General features: G+C 35.0%; 1 protein-coding gene across 2 annotated transcripts in view; it reads right to left on the bottom strand.

Moving 5' to 3' along the window:
- The window catches only part of LOC145985603 (ionotropic receptor 25a-like), a 138,476-nt gene extending 115,731 nt beyond the window's left edge, over positions 1-22,745 (bottom strand). For both annotated transcript variants that reach the window (XM_083119675.1, XM_083119678.1), the window contains exon 1: positions 22,576-22,745. In XM_083119675.1, the coding sequence (XP_082975801.1) occupies positions 22,576-22,618 (43 nt within the window). In that variant the 5' untranslated portion in view covers positions 22,619-22,745. The remainder of the gene's footprint in view (positions 1-22,575) is intronic.
- Between the last annotated feature and the right edge of the window lie 1,349 nt (positions 22,746-24,094).

Genomic DNA, 24,094 nt, shown 5'->3' on the forward strand with positions numbered 1-24,094 from the left:
ATCCAACTGAATTTTGAATCAAGTGGAAAATTCGGATTGAATTATTTGAGTAAGCAAAGATATTCTGCAACATGAAAAGTTACAGCGCATCTAGAAGGATACTGAGGTTATGTTTCCTCAAAAAAAACGATTCGAAATTGTGTTGTATGTTTAAGCACATGCATACAATCATCCCCAACAAATGTATTTATCCACTATCTACACATGTCGTCTATTTTAATTAGTAATTTTTTACTAAATAAGTTTCCCATTTTATCACTCCACCCATCATACTATACATGCACAGATAAATACAGTAAGTTTAAAATTCGGAGCACAAACTTCAGATAGTTCTTTTTGATAAGGGACACTTACAAAGAACACACATGCCCTTGACGGGATTCGGACCCGGGACCCTTTCCCGCTTCAAGAACCGTGGTTCATAGGATCGAATATGAGTTAATTCTTCATGACACTTTACAAAGAATTTATCCGTTGTTGTTAGGTTAATCGTATTAGGTTTGATGTTGATAGTTATAGCACGTTCATTTATAGTTACACGTCTTCGGTGTTGTTTCTAATTTTCCGTTTTTATTCGTTAAGTGCGGCATTAGATGGTATTAGTCATTTGGCCATACCATATGAAATAATGTTTCAGAAGTATAGGTCTGAGAACCACTTCTTTTACACTTTAACTTCCTTTATGGTACATTTGGCAACCCACGTAGCTGTTAGACCGTTGAGTCATGCAAGAACCGAGATTCAACTTTTCCTTGTCATTAGCCATTAGTCATAATTAATTAATAACAACACCGCACACATTCCGTTTCGTTCCGTTGAACCGTGGAAACTGAGGACTGTCACTGCGAGTCAGTGAGTGCGGTGTTGCCACGTTCCAAGTAGATCTTTACTACGTTTAATAAAAATCTGTGTAAAATCGGTTTCGCAATGTGAATTGACAACGATAATGGATTTTAAAAATAGATGCAAAGAGCTTCAAAACAAGACCAATATTGTATTTGTAGGACTATCCAATACTAAGAAAAAGTTGTTTCGAAAAATTGATAAGAATGATTTTTTGACAATTTTTTTTTAAAAAATCTGAAAAATAAGAATTGTGTTTAAAACCTTTCTGCCTGCATCGTAATAAAATTTCATCACGATCGGACCACCGGTTATCTATTTATAGAATTTCAAAGAGAGCGATCATTTGGAAAACTTTAAAAAAAACTGCACTTTTTTTTGTTCTCACAACCATAAAAAATAGAAGGCGTACTCGAGAAAAAAATTGGTTAGCATAGATTAACGCAGAATTGAATAAGGAAATTTTGATGTAACTCGTTTGTAGGTAGGTCTACTGGTTAATATTTAATCGGAATCCAAACACGAGTATCTATGAGTAGTCAGAGAGGGGGCACGAGCGGCCACCCCGACAAAATCTAACAATTTCATAGTGAGCTCTCTTACTGTAATATAACTGAAAATCATGATTTTAGCTGATTTTCCAAGTGTAAGAAACTGAAAATTTGTTTTACGCAAGAGCTTAAATTCCAATTTTATTGTATAAAAATTCTAAGGTTTAGATAATTTCCCCCTATGACACCTATTTTTTTAAATTTCACTTTTTCAAATAACTAAAGCGAAATCCATTACTTTTTTAACTGTAAAAAATAATTGACTCGCATGAGTCAATTTTAATTTTTTTTCAAAATACCCCAGTATACATTCGGTCCATTAATATCTGAACCGAAGATACCGTACTTGCATATTCTCATATCCTCCAGTGTTATGATATTGTTTGTGCTTGTAACTAATCAGTAACATCATGGCGGTACAAGAAATATACAAGTTTAAGATATTCTAGTAATATTTTGGGCCCTAGCAATTAGCTACGTGAACTCGAGAGCACTCTGTCATATGTCTTCAGCTAATCATATTACAGCCGGACGATATATAAAATCATTGAGTAATGAAACTTTTTTCCCAACAAGTATATTTTTTTGCAACTAGATGGCAGCATCTAGTGATACTTACTGCTTTCATGTTCTCCAAGTACATTTATTTGCAAGTAGATGGCATCGGTGATATATAAATCACTATGTAGGAAGTATTTTTTGGGAAACTAACTTGCGTCACATGCAAGAATTCTCATGTAAGCTAGTTTTTACTTAGACAAATCTATAGTTTTGTTACGAGAATTCTTTGCATTCCAGACATTCCTGAGTGTATGTGTGAAGATTGACGTACTTACGGGAGCGTTTGAATTTTGTGGCATTGACCTGTTAGGTCATAGGTTTTCGTAGTGTTTTTTTTCTATTTTTTTTTAAAAAAAAACTTTTTTTCTTAAACAGTAACATTGGAGGCCCTACAAACTTAGCTACGTCAACTTAACAGTACTTATTTTTGCAACTAGATGGCGAGCACTTACGCACACATACTTCTATTTGTTAGTAACTCGCCCTTTTTTCCCCTTTCTGGAAAAGTGTAATATGCAAGTGTATGTACAAACATTGAGGCATTGCTAAATGTTACTAGCTTGGAGAAAGTTACGCATGCTCAGTTATGAAAGCTATATTAGTACTTTCCATTGCAACTAGATGGCGAGCACTTACACACACACACACATACATATGCTTCTATTCTGCTTTCATGTTTCTCCAAGTACAATTATTTGCTGCTAGATGACAATATTGTGTAAGAAATAACTTCTCCTCCCTCTTTGGGGGGGGGACTCTGTAATATGAAGGTATATGCAATGCCCTGTTAGAAATATTATGTCGATAATAGAGAGACAAAAACTGAATGAATGAATGGCAAGGTCATGCATGTTGAGCGAAAAAAATCAATGTTAGGATGTAACACTGACATATGTAGTGTGCGAACAGGGGATCGATGACAGTTCGTGACATGACACGCTAAACATATTCAACTTGGAATAAAGATTGTTATCTGTTTCCTTGCGTGTAATAAAGAAAGACAATAAATAATAGATTTTGTTTTAAAGTTTTCTTGACCTAGTGGTTATTTGCAAATTATTAAAACACTCATATCTCGAAAACTATACAACGTAGAATGGTGCGGGTTTTTTTATTCGCTTCGTCTCAACGTACTCTTTAAAATGAGACCAAAGTCGACATAGCTTATCATAAAAAATATTTTATATTTTAAGAATTAGTAAAAAATATAATATACTAAAATGATAAAAATATCCCAAAAGAAAAAAAAATGCCAATGAATGTATTTGGCTATAAGAAGCAACATATTCCCCAAATAGAGAGAAGTTCAGACAGCAGCATGCAAGTGATTTCCGATCTTCATCGTAAATTGAGAGGGTTGGTCATTATTCAACTTAATAGTATATGGTACGAAGTTGATGAGAATACCGGAAAGCAATTATATGTTTTTAACAACAACCATCCATCATATAAAATCCCTGTGACAGGAAAGATCCAAATAAGTATTTCTCCTCCAAATGCTGCTGTTGTCATGTAGGAAAAAATCTCTATAGAATTAAGCACAATAATATGTTTCCTAACACATCATACGATGTAGAAAAAGGAAATTTCCTCTATGCTGAAATAATTGGCGATTATGATATACTAATTCCCCTCTTTATCGAAATAAGAATAATTTATCCTCCTATGAATATATAAATACCGAAACAAAAATAAAAATAAATAAATAAAAATAAAACAAACAAATAAACAAAACAAAATGGACATATTTGGAAACAGAAGAAGGCAGGAAATACCAGATAATTCCAGCGACATTGCCAGATTAGACGAACGTCTTAAGAAACTTAAATCTGATTTATTAATATTACAACATTCTTTGAATGTAAGCCTACACGCTGAAATTACCAATCTACAGTCTGAATTAATTAATCCCATAGTAAAAATTGATGGGGAACTCAAGTCTTTACTTCAAAAATATACTAATTTAACGTCTCTCGATAATGTTGAAAATGTAAAATGTAAATGTAAAAGAGAATTTAGCTAAATTAAAAAATGATATTGAGAAATTCCGTCAAATTCAAACAACTACCTCGGAACATCTAAAGAAGAACTAAATATCCAAGCGAATACTATTCGTACCGAACTACTTTCCATAATTGAAACTATCAAGACTCAAGAGCAATATGAACTGCTTAATGCAAGCATTCTTGAATTACGGGACCAATTTTTATCTTTTGAAATTCCCTCACTGGAATATATTAAATCCGAACTGCAAACAGACCGATTACATGCAGCCAAACTACAAACATGAGAAGACTTTATCAATAATTTACCTTCATCTTCCGAATTAAATGCCATCGCTCGCAGTGTTGCCAGCATCAAATTCCAATTAGAAACTTACGAAGATTTTGGAAAGATACAGGCTACCATAGCTCATATTGAAGATACTTTGACAACCATGAGAAACGAATTGACAAATGTACAGGAAACTCTGGAATTTAAGTTGCCAAGCATAACTGAAACTTTAAATGTAATTCAACAACAGATCACAAAATTAGAGAATCTCAACACTGAATCTGAACTATACAGAACAAATTGCAAACACTGCAACAGTCTACCCCTACGCAAGATGACATACAGCAACTTAAAAATGTCTTAACCAGTGTAGCAGATGATACAGAATTAGATGTAGTTAAGCAAGCTTTAACCTCACTTCAAAACACAGTATCCAATTTACCCACTTCCAAGGAGATGAGATCTGTAAAAAGAGTAGTAAATAGAATATTGAAGTCGGAGGACATTAAGAATATTCAAGCGGAAATTGCCATAATTCAAGATAATATTGCTGCTTAGCCTACCAATCAGATTGTGAATGAATTACATGCATTGTTTGTAGAAATCAGAAGGCAGTTATTCTATCTTACAAAACAGAGCACTAAATTGAAACTTGTAGAAAGTTTACTGGAGATTACTTCCAACATTAGAGAACAAATTGCTACCCTCGAAACAATCCAGGAATCTGCTATATCAGGTTTCACATCAGAACTTCACGATCTCAAATAACAATTTAAACAATTGTATGTTGATGTGAAAATCAAACCCAGCTACGATGAAGTGGTACGCACCATAAACGAATATCAAGAAACGGTATTAAGCAGATTAGACGATCTCGAATTACGTCAATTTTTCTCAGTTGAGATAGTTAGGAATGAGAGTGTACCAATGTACGAGGGCACTGGACTTATGTTAATGCAGGAAATGTTTACAAAATGTACCCTTACAGTCAGTCTCATGATTTTTTCCTTGATGGCGAAATTATTTTTTTTAATTTGGCTATGTGAAGAAGGGAAAGCATGTGAAAGTGCCAAATTTCACCATACAGAGAAAAGATGGCGTCTACAGAGCACTACAGATACCTGTTGCATATTGAGACGAATCTGGAAAGAAATATAAAATACATGAGGATCAAGAATTATCTGTTTTCCCTGTGCAAGCTAATGACAACTTATTATTTGAGGTGAAACAATTGTACCCCGAGGATAATCCATTTTATGTCATATTTTCTTATAGAATCCGATGTCAAGACAAGATATAGTTAATGAATTACACAGACCAGCTCGTCGTAACTACAAACGACTGAGTGTGGTAACGAAAGGTGTGAATGATTTGTTTCAGGCTGATCTGATTGAGATGGCTACAGGGACTTTAAAAAATTTCGATAAGATAAATCATGGTTACAAATATATGCCTACAGTTATTGATACCTTTAGCAAATATGCATGGCCTGTTCCCCTAAAATCCAAGACTAGTACTTGTGTTACCGAGGCTTTTAAGTCGATATTTAGTGAGGGAAGGATACCAAAATATTTACAGACAGACGGAGGGAAAGAATTTTACAATTCTACATTTGCTAAGTTAATGCAACAACATAATATTAAACATTATTCTACATACAGTGATCTGAAAGCTAGTATAGTGGAACGATTCAACAGAACATTAAAAAATCGCATGTGGAGACAATTTACTCTACAGGGCAATTATAAGTGGGTGCAAATTTTACCCGAGTTAGTTCATAATTATAACAATACAGTGCTATTCACATGAAACCTGCTGAGGTAACTAAATCTGATGAGCAACGATTGATTTCTACTGTTTATTGTCAAAAATATACATACACTAGCAAGAAGCCAAAGTTTAAAATAGGGGATCAGGTAAGGGTCAGTAAATATAAACAGTTATTCGAGAAGGGATTCACTAAAAATTGGAGTACGGAGTTATTCTCTGTGATTCAAGTTTTACCAGGGAATAGAAATACATATATCATAAAAGATAATCATAAGAAAATATTGAAAGGGAGATTCTATGAACAGAAACTCAGTAAAACAAAATATCGAGATACATATCTAATCGAGAAAATATTGAAGAAGAAAAATAATAAATTGTATGTGAAATGGTTAGGTCTGCCAGCCAAATGTTGGATAGAAGCAAACCAGGTGATTCTTTGATACCAACATCGAATGTGGTACAGCGTTTACTAGATGTAGTGAAAACTAATTAAAAAATGGAGAGTTGTTACCTGATAACATAAGATGCCTCATTGCAGGCCCATCCTGTTGTGAAAAAACCACTTTGCTGGTTGATCATTTCTTGCTTGCCCCCAACTGGCTAGATTAGAAAAATAGACACTTGTATGTATTCTCAAAGAGTTTAGAACAACCTAAATACCAACAACTCATGAAGCTGTACGAGGGACTGGGCATAGCTACATTTGCATCAACAATAAAACCTCTCGACCAATGTTTGAAAACTTCTGTTGTGGTGTTTGATGATGTTATTCTGGAAAATCAGAATGAAATTAGAAATTTCTTTACACAGGGTCGTCACAAAGAAATAGACTGCTTTTATTTAGCTCAAACTTATTCCAAAATTCCCAAACAATTACTACAAGATAATACAAACTTAATCTGTTTGTTTCGTCAAGATCATACTAATTTGAAACATGTATACGATGATTGTGTGGGAGGAGACTTAAATTACAACCAATTTTCAAAATTCTGTTCATCTTGTTGGAACAGCGACGATTTTGGATTTGTCACTATCGACATGACTCGTAAACCTAACAATGGTAAATTCAGAAATAAAATCAACGACTTTTTGAATGTTGAAACGATATAAAATAACCATTAATCAAAAAATAAATATGACAAAACACAAAATTGAAGATAATTCGAAATTACGAGAGTACTTGTCCAAACGTTTCAAAGGTTGGAAATCAGAGAATCGAGGTTTTTACGAACAACACAAACGTCAAGACCAACCAATTATCGATGCGATCAGTGGTCTTGGTAAAGAGATTAAGGGTGTGACAGAACAAAATAAAAATCTCATAAATGAATTGGTACCTTCTTACTGCTAAAAATTATGCAGGTTTCCCTCGTACGCCATTATCCAGCATCCACACACCCCTGATACTCATCACCAAGAAACAACCAAAAAATTTTACAGATGATTATCAAAGTTACTCTGAAATTTTGACACTCTCTGATGCTCTGTACCAAAATAATGATGCTAGTCAAAAGCGAGTGAAATCGAGCAGTGGTGATAAATACAAAAATCTGATCAAACCCATCTGGAACCAACTTAAAACCGCTAGTGGTATCAAGCAATACAATACTCTACCTAAAGAATTTGTGTCGGTAAACGATTTTAGAAAACTAGTAGATAGATTGCTGGTTATAGCAGGTGAAGAAAATGCTGGGAACAACAACTTCCATAATGAGAAAATGGGTATTGTAAACATGATCAGTAACAAACTGGCTAATTTTATTGTAAACGATCCCAAAGGTATAGGATACTTAATTAAAATGATCAATACTTTACCTCCTAAATTCTGGAATATATCAGAGGGTCGAGGTTTGGTGAATGATATTATTAATAAACTTCCATTCGAATTACACGTACCTGGTTACCAATACTGTGGTCCGGGGAGAAAACTTGAAAAAAGGTTAGAAAGAGGAGACAGGGGTATTAATTCTCTCGATGCAGCTTGTAAAGAACATGACATTGCATACAACACACACAAAGATCTGGATGATCGTCATGTGGCTGATCAAAAATTAGAAGAAACTGCATTTGGAAGATTAACCAGCAAAGATGCATCATTAGGTGAAAGAATAACAGCATTGGGTACAACTATTGCCATGAATACAGAACAAAAATCAGGGTGAGGTTTGTAATATAAATAAATATATAATATAAATACCTTGAAAAATAATAATAAACAATAACAACAACATGAAACCAAAAGGAGTTGTGTACCAAATACCATATCACAATCTTAAAAATTTAAAAATAAATTCAATTTTAACTAAAAAAACAAGAAAAGAAGAGATAATGTATAGCCAAAGAAAATGGAATGAAATTATTACTCAGTACGCCATATTTAAAAAGATTGCAAAATACAAGAAAAAAAACACATAGTGGAGGATTCATATTCAGCATTCCAGCTATCCTGGCAGCTTTGGGGGCAGTGGGGAGCTTAGCCGGGGGCAGTGCGGCTATAGCCAAAACTGTAATTGATTCAAAAAAGAAGAAGGCAGAACTAGAAGACCAGAAGCGTCATAATCTTGCTATGGAGAAAAAATTAGGCAGTGGTGTGAAGTCCAGAGCACTCAGAAAATTAAAAAAGAAAAGAAAAAGCACTCACGAACCAAGACATGGAATCTTTAGTTAAAATATTTAAAATTAAACACTTCAGGGGGGTTTTCATGTCTGATTCTCTCCCTAAATGTAATCCCTATTCTCGAGAATGTGGCGTGGTCAATTTGGATAAGTCTGAAAACATCGGTACCCACTGGATATGCTATTATAAACAAAATGACAATGCTTTTATTTTCGATTCTTTCGGAGGGGTACCCCCTACAGAATTAATTCGTTACTTAAAACATGTTAAGGTTTATTACAACGACGATCGTATTCAAGATTTCGATCAAATTATATGTGGCCATGTTTGCATTACGATGCTCAGAATATTAAATAAAATACCAAACATCAAATTAAAAGATTTTCAAAAAGCTGTATTATATATTAAATATGGGAATTTTTCATCTCTCTAGCGAGACTTCGGTTTTGAAACTACATCTTCACGATGATATTTTCTATCCAAAATCCATAGCTCTGAGAGCATTCTACAGCATGTATCTGATTCCGAATGTAACTACCTACAACAATATTAGTAGGTAATGAAAAAATTATTATTCCTCCCGGACAGAATAACTTATCTACTTTACAATCTGAACTTCCAAACACCGTATTGCTATCTCAAAATTCTGTAACACACAGAGTGGAGATTGTGTCTACTAATGAAACAGTTGACCTATCTACCATAGGGGAACTTCTAGGATTCGAGAACAATAGCAAATTAGAACCAGGTGTTAGGCATGTAGGTAAATTTATACCAAAATTCTTAGCTATTGAGACATTGAATATTCACTGCAACATTGCCAAAGGTATGATTATCAAAGCAGAAGAAAATTCGATTGGTAGCCACAAAGAAACAGGTATCATTGCTACATTTAAACCAAATCCAGAATTTATGGAACCCATCTTCTATTCCCCAATCCCATCAGTCTATTTCCCTGTTTCTATTGATAAAGTTAATTATATAGAGATAACAATTACAAATGAGAAAAATGAGATTACCTATTTTGCTGGGGCTAATAGCACTGCAATAATAGAAATTAATATTTAAAATATATAAATAAATACCAAATGAAAAATATCGAGAGTTATGAATTACAGTCCTTCCCACCAAACAGGTGGACATTTGCAAATTTGAATCAGCCCAACAAAGAAATACAGTATGACATCACGGTGGGGGATGGGTTCATTCATCCACATAGATCAGATCTGTATATAAAATTTGATATTGTAAAACAAAGTAATGGTGAAGAATATTCCCTCCCCGGGGCTAATATAAAACTTATAGATAATTTTGTTCCATTTTTATTCTCTCAAATTGAAATTAGAAAGCATGGTACAGTCATAGACAGGATTGATTGCCCTGGAATTACATCCACTACAGTGGGGACATTGAAACTGTCCAAATCAGAGAGTGCATATTATAAAGTTAGAGGGTTCGAGGCTGGAACAAAAATTCAAGCAAAAAGTCACACAGTACTTACTGTTCCCCATGAGATTGTTATTTGGATTTTTCTCTGATTATAAAGAAATTATGTGGAAAGGTGGTTTGAGTGACATATTTCGCAGAGCACCCAATGATCATAATGCCATCATGAGATACAAAACTTTAAATGCAAATGGAACAGCTAGTGAGGCTAGTTTATCCGAAGCTGCGAAATGTGTGATCCAGTCTATGGAGTTACGAATGCCTATAGTTGAAAATGAGTCCAATTATGCTCTCAAATACAAAGCCATCATTTTGAAAAATCCTCAAATTCCGATTCAATTTTATACTTATCAATGCATTCAGAAGCCTGTGGAGGGTAATTCTTTTGAATTTGACATTACTAATCAGTTCCAATCTCTACAATACGATATGCCAGAGTTCGTGGCTGTGTTGTTTCAGACAGGGAGATGTGACAATCAGGAAAAAGATAGCAGCCAGTTTGATAATTGTAAAATTAAAAATGTGTATCTGAAGAATGGCAGAAATGAGGTGTTCCCTCGTGAAAATTATAATTTAAACATTGCAGAACAAGATTATTTGAAGTTATATGAAGCATTTAGTGCTTTTAAACGAGTAACTGAAGGAAACATAGACATGTATTATAATCCAGATGAGTTCATAATTCACAGACCAATGTTTTTAATAAATGCATCAAAAATAAATTTGGTAGTTATAAATGATCGAACTAATATAAAATTGATATGTGAATTTCATGAAACTCTACCAGAAAATACTACATGTAGTGCTATATTAATAGTCTTGTATATGATGTAAAGAATGAGAGAGTGATAGAACAATTTTAAAGAGAATAGAATAGAATATAGAATTTTATTATTTTATTATTTACTTCAGAGCCTTAGGCTCGATAAAAATATATGAATAATTATATATAACATTAAAAAAATTAAATATAAATATTTTTATCAACTTTTTAATTTACATTTATTACAATGTTTTGTGTCAATATTTTCATAGTGTCCATATTCTCTAGTATGGATGTTACAATCTAATATTTCTAATTTATTGTCATGACCATCGAGGGCTATTTTATTTTTTATTGTAGTATAAACAACATGATTTTTGTTGGTAAGATAATATGCAGACATTATTTTTTTTCATTTTTGTTTTCAAATAAACAATTTTTAAAATCATCCATTGTCAGTCTTACTATATTTGATCGTTTCATACCCTTAGCTTTTTTAATTTCTTCTTCTTTTTCATCTATTTTGACACAATACATTTTTGCTCTGAGTTTAGCAAATTCTGATATTATAGATCCTGCTGCTTCATCTTTCATTTTCCCAGGGATCATCTTGTTATCAACACTGTAATAAATTATATAATAAACAATCTTTTGGATCGTTACTAAAATCAAAATATTCTTTCATATCTAGTAAATCTTTGTACAAATCCTCTGTTTCTATTTCATATATAAAACTATCAGTATCCATGTATGCTACTTTTATGTTTTCGTATCTAGCTTGCATCACATCATAATGAAATTTATACATTTCTAATTTAGATAATTCAAGAATTGTAACACCCACAGCTATTGGCACATCACACACTATATTGGTGTTACTTCTTTCAATAAGAGTCATATTTTCAGTAATTTCTCTAAAACTTTTGTATGTAGGATCAGCAATAAGTTTCAAAAGTTTTTTCCAATTGGTCACCAAACTACACTTCAGTCGATTTTTTTTGTTCTCTAAAAATTTTCCATATATGGCATTAATTATTAATTTATAAAGATCTTTCAAAACTTTAGAATTTGTTTGTATTCGATTGTTTGTATTTTTCACAATATATTGAGCTAACCATTTTGTTTGATCAAATTTTATACCCCTATGGATGTTTGTAAATATTATACCTTGCTTCTCGTAATATTGTAACAGTCGATAATGAAGTTATTTTTGTTTTCGAATGTTAACATTAATTTTGTTTCTTCTGTACCTGGAACCTTTTGAGATACTGGTGCCATAGCTAATCCATGGTGTTTCAGATGACACCATGGTGGGTATAGCATATCAACTTCAATAGACAACCTTTTGGATGATCTTCAGGCCATTTAAAAAAATCCCTGTCTTCAAGTTCTTCGTGGGTCATCCATTCGTAATTACCAATTGGGAGTGATTGAGTCATAACATACCCATATAAATTGTTCATATCAATATAGTAAATATATTTAGATTTTTTATTAGCATCATAATCAGATAAATATTTATTGTTTGCTTTTATATATCTTAAAGGACACTGTACTATACCACAACGTATAGCAGATTCAACAAATGTAAACTGTTCAGTATCTTCGAGAAGACCAATTTCAACTCCAGTATTTAAAAGCATAGCTTGCCAAGATAAACCAGGTGTTGTACACATAAAAACAGGATCCAAATTATATTTCTCAAAACAATTTTTTCGAAAAGTGTCGAACACATCAGCCAACAAGAGAACATCTAATTTCAAATAACAATCGTGATAATCTCCCATTGTTTCACAACCTAGCATGTCCCAAATTGTGTGTGCAAGTTGATAATCTTCCTCGCTACGTTCTTTATCTTGAAGATGGTTATAAAATGCTTCTCTCGGTGGTAACTGTGTCTCTTCAAATTTTTCAAAATCATCCATGTATTGATAAGGGTAGACTCCTTTTCTCATTAGCAAATTTATATCATATTGCCCAAATTCTTTTTTTGTATAAATAAATTTGTCTTCGGTTAATTGTTTGACCAGAGTAGCTAAACTGCTGGAAAGAAAGTGATATGAATCCAAAAATTTAAGAACAACTGTTCTTTTATTTTCTAATCTGATAATTTTCTCTACAATAATATATTTTTCTTTAGTCTGTGATATAATATTAATATTCTCTGCATCATAATCTAATTCTTTAATAAATAAATGAGTATCAAAATTTTTTGAATTGTGAATAATTACTGGAATAAAAAATGTTTTTTGTATTTTCAAGTTACATGAATTACAAATCGTATGGATATCTTCTCCATTACAATGGTTGTGGTGTAGAATTTTTTCATTATCTAAATCAAAATTACTTTTACAGTACACACATTGTATGGCATTATTATATTCCTGTTGTTGTTCTGGTGTAAGTTTCTTCATTGGTTTTTCTGTAAGAATGGAGCAAGAATTTTTACCCACTCTCGAAGTGTTTCAATAAATTTTTTGCCTGCATCTTCACCTCGATATATAAACGGTTCTCTTAAGTTATCTTGTATCTGGATCCCATAAGTATTTATTAATTTTAGTCCAAAACAACAAGCTTCATGCTTAGCTATATGTCTTGTATATGATGTACTTGAATCTTGGTTAAGTTGTTTGCTATTAGTTTTTGTATTGTTTCCAAATCAGCAGAGATTATAAATGGATATTTTAGCAGTGCCTTAAACATATAAAATTTTATACCTTTCTTTGGAAATTTGTAAGTTACATGAGGATGAATATTACAATTTCTAATATGTTGCTCTAATTGTTGTTCGCTTGATATTTTACCCCTTCCATAAAATGTTTTCAGACATCTATCGCATATAGTAATTTTACCATGATGTGGTGTTACTTGACGTTTTGTCAATTTTTGGAGATCCTGTATGAGACAGTAGTGTTTTTTGTTATTTTTTAAACATATAATAAATTTATAGTGTGTGTATATCATGTGGTGATGAATGATTCTGTTTGAGTACATAAATATCTTCATTTTTTTCATTATAATCATAAACATGAACAGCTATCGATCGATTATTGTGTTTTTTGTATTGTTTTTCAAATTGCTCAATAGCTAAGATGTCTACTGGATATTTTATTCCTTTCATAGCTTTTTAAAATTCTATTTCATATTTTTTATATTGAGAAACACGATATTTATGATCTTTAGCTGGATGAAAATGTGCTATGATACACCAAAGAAAACATTTATTGTCATCATTTTGAATATTCAATTCACCTTTTTTCTTTCTGATCTGTTCTCGTAATCTAAAATAACTAGATCCACTTCCCCCTCCAAGAGGGTGATATTTTGCTATTTTCAATTCAAGTTCGTGGTTTGTATCACAAAGTGACCATCCTGAATTTATTTTTTTCAAAATTTTCATGTTTTAACTTAAGTTCTTTACAAAAGCTATCATAAATATCATCTAATTGATGTTTGTTATCATAGTGTAGAATTTTTGTAAGAGTATAATGATAAAAAATATCTTCTTGATTTTTAGAAGAATTTCTATAGTTTGATGACAAAATAATTTTTTTTGAGAGAACATATTGTAAGTTGACTATTTATTTTATTTATAATTTTGGGTTTAAGTTTAGTTAGAAAATGAGGAATATCTAATGCTTCATTATTTATATCAGTTGTATCATATATAATATGATCTAAAAAATTTTGATTGTTCATTTTTTTTATAATTAAGTTTTGGAATTAGTTTTAAATATACAAAAAAAATCTTTTGGTTTCTTAAATTAATTTTAAAAAATTATAAAATTTGAGATTGGTTTTATATATACAAAAAACTTTTTTAAGATGACATATTTTTAATTAAAATAATTAAAAAATATATGTTATTTAAAAAACAAAAAATATAAAAATGTACTATATACTGTAATAAATATTTGTTTTTTATATGTTAGTATACAAAACTATATATTTTTTGGTAATTAACAAACCTCTTCTCTGTTTACTTTGATCAAAAATCTGTTTTAAAGTTTTAACACTTGGGGATATGAGAATATGCAAGTATGGTATCTTCGGTTCAGATATTAATGGACCGAATGTATACTGGGATATTTTGCAAAAAATTTTAAAATTGACTCATGTGAGTCAATTATTTTTTACAGGTAAAAAAAGTAATGGATTTCGCTTCAGTTATTTAAAAAAGTGAAATTAAAAAATTAGGTGTCATAGGGGGAAATTATCTAAATCTTAGAATTTTTATACAATAAAATTGGAATTTAAGCTCTTGCGTAAAACAAATTTTCAGTTTTTTACACTTGGAAAATCAGCTAAAATCATGATTTTCAGTTAAATTACACTAAGAGAGCTCACTATGAAATTGTTAGATATTGGGGGTTACCGCTCGTGCCCCCTCTCTGACTACTTCTATGATTTTTAATCCGACAGTAATCTGCTCACCAGGACACCGGGCAAAATCAAAATTTTATTAATTTAAGTTTTACTAACAAATGTATTATAAATATTTCTAGGATTTTCTGAATCTTCAGTTCCTTTATGAATGTTTACTATGTAGACAAGGTGAATTGGATTCTGTGCGAAATAAAGATAATCCATTATGTACGAATGATGGCGGGACGTGTCAGCAAAGGAAGTCTGCTTTTGGCGCCCTTTGGAGGGAAAACAAAGAACCGAATTGCATGTCCATACAGAGGAGACATTCCAAATGTACATGACCGGAAGGAAGACTTTGACGGAGTAGCCAGCTGTTGTTAAATCCACGCTAAACTATCTGCACACAACTGAAGATTCTTCAGTAGTTCACAGACAAATTCAAATTTAGTGCAGTTCTTGCTAGAGTCACGAACTGGGTCTCGGTTTTTGAGTTTGAGATCAGAGAAATATTGAATCACGGTAGTTCGTTAAAGAGGGCGAGGTTGCAGTTATTGCGTTGTTTAAAAATGAAATTCTATAAGCATCGAGGCGTATGGTGAAGGGAAATCTTTGCTGATATTTTTGGAATTATATTTGGAACTAGGTTATCAAGATTTCTCAGAAACGGAAAAGAAAACGGTTCTGAAGACTGAGAAACTACATTTTTTTTAACTTTTTGAATACCGCCAACACAGTTGGAAACTGAAAAGTCGTATTCAAAACAGCCAATTTTTGGAAAACGATTTTCAGGAGTAGAAGTCGCTTTCAGCAGTATTGGTCACGAAAGGTAGATCTCGTAGCCCCAGAAACAGATGGTGTGACCTCAGAGCAGCCCTTGGCTGAACCTCGTCCACTTAATAAAATTTATTATTATTATTATTTATTAAGTTTTCAAAGTTCTATTTTCCCCACGTTGTGGTTTCTAAATCACCTCCAAGCCGGTAAGACGTCTAAACGTATTATCACGCGTGTCTTAGACCGGTTTCCAATCTAGAATCCCAGCCTTCGCAGTAAGTTACAGAAACTTTATTAGCCAGACCTTCCATTATTTTATCCAAAACTTTTGATCTCTCTACAGCAGTTTCCGGGTTCAAATCTCGACGTGGGCATGGGTGTTCTTTGTGAGTGTCCCTTCATCATGTTATCAGTCATGGATATCGTCACGATTTAGCAAAATCGGTTTGAGACGTTTTATACCCTGCAGCCACCGAGAGAAAACTTTGAGAGATAGCCCCTCCCCCCTCTAAAAAGAAGTCTTGGGCTGTTAGATCTGGTGGCCTAGCCGGACAAGGGACATCCCCAAATCTTGATGTGTTGATTTGGAAATAACTGCCTCAATTTGATCATCGTGCTGCAGGCTGTGTGGGCTGGAACCATGTTGTGTGTAAAATACCCTTTTCTTACAGAAATTTAAGGTTCGCCTAAATGAAAAGTTCTCTAATATGCGACTTATTTAAACATACTAAGTGTGTGTCAGGGAGGGGCTATCTAGGTTATGTGTGCTTTTTAAGGAGAATTTCACACCAAAGCGACAAGGGAGCGTGACGGATGACTTGAAATTTCTACAGAGGCAGATATTTGTAACTCGAAGCGAGAACAAGAGAGTTATTTGGAACTCAAACGGATACAATTCAATCTTTTTTAGTGTTGCCCACGAGACGAGACGAGACGGACTTTGGCCTGTCTCGTCCCGTGGAAATGCTGTCTCGTACCGAGTCTCGTCTCGAAAATATTCGTTTGTCTCGTCCCGTGTCTCGTCTCGAAGAGCTTTGTCCCGTCCCGTCTCGTTTTGTCTCATCTCGTCTCGTAAAATTAATGTAGGATATCATGCCAACAAAAGTTAAGAGTGGGAAAAACATTATTCCCTAAAGTGGGTTAAACCTTTAAAACATTTTGTTCACTGTACAATCAGAAAAAATAAGGTTTGATTGATTGATTGATTCAGTTTATTTTACTTCGCGTTTTGTGCCTCTTGGCTAATTTGCGAAGATGAGGATGAGTGATGAAAGGATGAAATTGATGAATGGACATTCACAAACAACCAAGCCCGACCAGGATTCGAACCCGGGACCCTTGGCGTCGCAGCGCGATGTGCTAACCGCTCGGCCACAGGGTCGGGCAGAAAAAATAAGGTTTGTTAACTACAAGAACATTAATATTTAATCTAAAATAAAGTTTGTTGATTACCAATAGCTAGATAGTTTATGGAATCCGCCTTGTATTTCTGATGTTCATCCACTCTTTATCCATCGTACACTAAGGGAGCTTTCACACCGAACAAACACGCGACAGGAGACAATTCGCACGGTGGGGTTGTAATCTTACAAAGTTACAAGCGACACGAACGAACCCTTTCCGTCTAGGCAAGTATTCACCGCATATGCACCAGCAACAGACCGATGCGGCACACCGCACAATGTTAAGAAAACGACCGAGTTTCCTACACGTGCAGCTTGTCGTATTGCTTCAGTTCGGAAGGTTACATTTACTTAACTACTGAGTGTTCGTCTCCAAGAGCCTGTTGAATTGGTCTACAAGCTCCCTTAAAGTGAGAGTTCAGAGCAAAGTGACAAGCGACATGGTAGTTTCACACTGAAGCGACAAGGGCCTCTTCAGTTTATAAGCAACTTTCATCGCGCATACACAAACAACAGTCCGAGGGAACACGACACACGGTATTCATGAAACGGCCTAATCGGCAACAATCGACACGAACAGTTTGTTGAGTCGCTTCGGTTCGAAAGATTTCATGTAAGGGAGATTTGACACCGAAGCGATAAGCGACACGCGACACATACCGCTTGGGAACGAGCTTATCAACAGCAATACTGCACACCGTAGCGATACGAGAGGCTGGTGGATTGGTGGAATCCCCAAGCGACACGGGACTATTGCACCGAAACGACAAGCGACACAATCTCATTTAGTCTATCAACGGGCATTCCACGTGCATGCGCTACCAATAGACAGAGGCGACACGATACACTATAGCTATTAGAAAACGGCCAAGTCTGAGCGACACGGAAGCGACAAGCAACACGTGCCGTTCGTCGTGTCGCTTCGCTACGGAAGGTTGCATTTACTACTGAGTGTTAATTTCGAAGCCGCAGATGCCACTTGTTGCCTGTCTCATGATTCTTCTTACTCCTTTGACTTCAGGCAAGATATGTTATTCACGTCAACGCACAGTATCTAAAGCTCGAATCACACGGAACTGGAATTCCAGTAGGAATATCCTAGTTGACACTGGACTGGCTACCCATTTAGTTGTTTTCGCCTAACACGATACTTGTTAGTTGATATCCAGTTCCGTGTGATTCGGTCTTAACTATTTGTCTGCCCGATGGCATGGTGGTACCGTCGTCGCCTTTTAATCAAGGAGTCACGGGTTCAATACCCGGTGGAGGCACATAGGGGTTCGGATCCCACTTTAAACTGTAGGTCCAGTTCCGATTTACTGTGCATAAAGTGGACTTAAAACACCAATTCAATCAACCAATCAGAGAGTCAATTTCTAGCTTGTTAGTGCGAAATCTTTGAAATTTTTAATCAGTATACTTGAGGGGGCGAGGAGGGTGTTGATTTTTATTTTGAGAAGAGGGGTCGTAATGAAAGAACTGTTTGTACGAGCAAGAATTTTATGACGATTGTCCCCAGCATGGCTGGACGAAGACCTACAGTAAACAATGGTAGTGACTACCTCCACATCGTTTTGCACAAGGATGAATATAAGGAAGCGCCTGGGGTAGCAGATGGTTGGCAGATTTACGGTATTCGGAGGAAATTTCAGCAGGAAGATAGTGTTCTTTGGAAGTAAAGATAGCTTTGACACGAAGTTAAAGTCGGGGCAGCTTCGTTACGGACAACGTGTGACGAATTCGGATTTGCGAGGGAGAATATTGCAGAATATAACTACCAAGAGCTTGCTAAAAAATCGAAGATATGTTGGAACATCGGGAAATATAGAGAAATGAGAGAATGCTTAACCGATGAAAGAAATTACATGTAAGTGAGATATTGATATCGACAGTCATAGAAAAGAACTGTTTCCAGGAACACTTAAGCGAAAGGGCGACACGTGCAGCTTCTCGTGTTTCTTCGGTTCGGAATGTGGCACCGAATGAATGTGTTCCTTTCTAAGTGACATAAGTTGTTGCTTTGGTCTGGTCGCTTCTTACTTCTGTCTGACCTATGCGACAAGCAACAAGCAACAGGCGACAGGCGAAAAGAGAAATGCGAGAAGTGTCGCTTGGAAACGAACCTACAGTAATGAATGCAATCTTTCGAACCGAAGCGACGCGATCACCCAGTGAAGTTATGCCACAAATCAGTCCCTTACTTTTAATTGATTATATCTCTTCACTGGATTCAAGCGTTCTTTTTCTCCATTTTTAGTCCAGACCGTGAGGTGTGGGGGAGGGATTACAAACAGCTAGCAGATTAAAGACCTTGCTTTCGGTAAGTTCCTTAGATGACACGATTTTATGTGGAATTTCTGCAATTCCTTATGTAAAACAAAATTATTGAACTTGAATACATTGAAAAATGGAAGTAATGTTGGATTTCGAAAGAGTGTTAAAAATATGTAGGATTGCCTTTTTTTTTGGATGATTTGGGTTTCGAGTAAATAATTCTTTGCAACTGATTAATTATTTTGTTTGTATTTTTTCGAGACTTCCGAGACGAGAGGAGACTTTTCATGAGCCGTCTCGTCCCGTCTCGTCTCGAAAATGAGACAGGACAGATGGTCAATCTCGTCTCGTTTCGAATATTTAAAACCCTGTCCTGTCTCGAGTCTCGTCTCGAAAACGAGACGAGACGGGACATGTCTCGTCCCGTGAGCAACACTAATCATTCTAGTTCACGAGGTGTTCCTATACACATAACATCGCGTAGATACTAGCTACGATTTTCTTATTCGGACGTCATGAATAGAAAAAAAGTGTTTCTTTTTCATATTAACCTGGATTACAGCAAAGGCATTTCATCCATTTTCAAGTTAAAGGGCCTCCTCGATGGCGCAGTGGCAGCGTCGTCGCCTTGTAATAAAGGTGGAGGCACATAGTGCTTCGGATCCCACTTTAAACTGTAGGTCCAGTCCCGATTAGCCCTACTGTGCATAAAGTGTACTTTTTAAAACACCAACTCAATCAATCAATAATTTTCAAGTTAACCTGCATTTACAACAATGGCTTTTCATCCATTTGAAAGTTAGCCTTCATTTACAACAAAGGCTTCTCATTCATAGCACACTTCAAACTTTCACTAAATCCCGTTGTCCACTCAATAGACATTCTGCTAGAACACTTTACTCACCGGTCTGAAAATAATTCCTTTCAAAAATTTGTCGCTACCAACATAATTAAAATAATAAAAATCAAATAATTATTATTACAATAATCTAATATTATAGTATATTTATTATTATTATTATTATTACTACTATTACTACTACTACTTCTAAAACTACCAGTCAAGTAGCAATGTAATTTCTGGTTAAGCAGACAACAGGTGTTCTAGCAGAAAATGTAGTTCAATTGAAAATCTTACGTTGAACAAACAATGTTCCTCTCAAGCAAGTCTTATAAGAATATACCACATTGATATACAAAACTTGATCAATAGCAATACAAGAAACATAATAACAGAATGCAACGTGCACACGCAAAATCGATACAGAAAAATAAAGCTGACGTGTCCCTAGGAAAGAAACAACAAATTGATTGAACGCAATATGGCCACGCCTCCAATAGGTCAGCATGAAAACCGAGAAATAGGACGACAAAATTAAATACAGGTGTCTCACATGGACTATTATCAAATTGTACCTTTCCTGCAACCATGACCATCTTTTAAAGAAGTAATTCAACCATTGTACTTAATGGTTGCTGGTAGAGAGCATAGCCAAACATGACCTGCCAACCTAAATGTTCTTGATTTATTTATTCTAATAATATCTGGACAACAAAAAAAATAATTCAGAAATACAAATTATGCAACGTTTAAAAGTGTAACCCAAACCACTGGGTATCGAACCTGAGACACCTTGATTACAAGGCGACGACGTTACCATTAGGCCCACCGGGAGGCCCTTGTGAAAGTGTTGGCAGCTTATTCAATTCATGTTTTCGGTTTCCAACACACGATACAAACATTCTGTAAGCGTCATATGAAGTTTGTGCTAATCACTAAAAAAGTGTTACACCTATGTATATGGTATACACAAGGGTGTTTGAATATCGGAAATCTGAAATATGTGTTGGGCGTTTTGATGAAACAATCAAGAAGTTATATACTATAGCAGCTTTAAGAGCTTTAAGAGTTAAGAAAAGGAAGGCGCATGATTTCAAGAAATGTATGAAACATTGAAAAAATATTGTTAAGTACTATGACGGTATACAGTAGCTGCGATTGGGGAGCTAAAACTAGGCGGGCGGGGCAAGGTCAGTTTACTTTCTCTTTATAGAAAAGGTCTAGCATTAAGAGGTCACAGTGCTGGTGGAAAGAATAAGGAGGTACGAAAAGTGTTGGAACACCAGATAGGTAGGCAAACCCGTCCACGTGTACTTTTTTAAACAATATATATATCACCGTCCCCCGTGGCGGAGTGGTTAGCACATCGCACTACGACGCTAGGGGTCCCGGGTTCAAATCCCGGCCTGGGATGGGCATAGGTATATGTGAGTGTCCATTCATCAATTTCATCATGTCATCACTCATACCCATCTTCGCAAAAGTGGCACAAAAAGCGATGTAAAATAAAGCAAATCAATCAATCTTATGCACAATCAGCAGTGAACGCATTTACATGTAACAAAAGAGTCTTACATATGGAATTAAATATGGACTTACAATTGTGAAAAATGGCAATTTTTATCAAGCAAACGGCTCGCCTAAATAAAATGCATTTGGCTTACATGATACTAATTGTAATACAAAATGTGATTTTTTGTTACCAAACTTTATTTTAAGTGCTAAAACGTGAGTGTCATCCCCTTGCTCCTAAACACAGATTTATGACTGAAAATTTCGTTCAATATCGCTTGAAGTAATGGGAGTATATTTAAAATAAATATACAATGGATTTCACTGCGAAAGCTTAAGCTTCCATTCTCTATTGTTGACAAAAATATTAGAGTAACAGATGCATTGTCTATTGTGAAGTTTTAAAATAAAGAGAGAGTACAAAACGAACAGAATAACGGGAAACCATTGGAACACAAGAAGGATACATGTGGTAATATCTGTATGTCCAAAGAGGTTTGAAATGATGAAAATTATATGTAAAAATAATCAAAATACGTGCTAAAAGATAAAAATATGGATAATAAAAATAGCATTACCTCGATTCGAAAAGATGGAACAAAATAAAATTGACTTTAGCATCCTATGAAGATCTGTATTTACATATAAGGCCGTCCCCTGATAATCAGTTTTTTCTCCGAAATATCATCCAATGCTGCGCTACGCCTAATACCAACGAAACTCGTATTACATTTTGCATACGCGTAAATTTAACATGTCTAGATTGTGATCCGATAAAACCGGATGTAACGACAATACATATCTCACATGCGCCTGATTGACAAGAGTTTTTATGTTCAGTACTTATTCAATGGTTACGTCATCTCCGGCATATGCACCATTAGTGTCTCGATTACCCGACATTCCGGAAATTCGTGAGTGGTCGAACGAGGGAAAATGGACTTGATATCAACTTACAATCACATTTTACCATTGGATGTATTATGATCACAATATATAGAAATCAATACGTTCAGCTCATCCTGCTCTTTTCATTCCTGTCTTGTAGTCTGCTTCCATATTTCTTTTTATCATCCATCTGAATCTTGCCCGGATCAGTTTTCAGAAGGAAATGCCTATTTGCGGCGACTGGAGCATACAATCAGCCCCATAGCGAGGGGTAGGTTTCGGGGGGGGTGTCTGAAGCGCTGCACAGAGTGCGTCTTTCAAAGCTTTTCTCTTTTAATAAACAAACTCAGAATATGCGACAGAGATATTACACTTGACAGGAGTATATGGTAACACTGCTGAAATTTTCTGTTTCCCGAAGTACTACAGGGTGTCCCACGAACGGCGCAACTGGGAATTAAGAGTGGCGTTACTTTGTAACCGAAACCTGTACATACATAAGAGTAGAATGACAGCACTTTGTTCCTACGCGTCAGCAAAAATTTGATGCGGCTGGTGTTATGTTACATCCGGTCGTAGCGGGCCACGAGCGGTTTTATTGTTGAGTCAGCAGAACGTGTCTGATCACGTTGAAGACATCGGAAGCGGTGGGGGGAGGGGGTCAATGGATTTGTCACGTTGTTTCTTGATGTATGCTAACCTAACACGTGCATATGTTTGTGTGTGTGTGTGTGTGTGTGGAGGAAATGCGCGCGCAACCATTGCGTATGATGGAAAGACATGAAGAAATGATTTAAAGATGGCGCCGAAGGTGCTGTATCCCCCCGAAAGCTTAGCGGCTAAGGTTATTGCTCTGTAAAACAAGAGGCGTCGAGGGTTCGATCCCTGGTAGAGTCAATATTGATCGATTGATAGATTGAGTTAGTTTTTTTAAGTCCGTTTTATGCACGGTAAAACTAATCAGGATTGGACCTACAGTTGAAAAGTGGTGATTCGGACCACTATGTGCCTCCACCGAGTATCGAACCTGGGACCCTTTGATTACAAGGCGACGATGTCAATATTGAATGGTCTCGATTAGTCTGTGTGTAAATAAAGGCAACAAAATGGTTGAGTTCGAAAATCGAGTTGGGTTAGTGGTTAATGTTGCCACCTGGCAATGAAGAGGTCGCGGGTTCGATTCTCTAGGTAGTTAAATTAGGCCAATTG

Source organism: Lepisma saccharinum, chromosome 1, assembly GCF_977018435.1.
Source record: "Lepisma saccharinum chromosome 1, izLepSacc3.1, whole genome shotgun sequence".
Classification (NCBI taxonomy): Eukaryota; Metazoa; Arthropoda; class Insecta; order Zygentoma; family Lepismatidae; genus Lepisma; species Lepisma saccharinum.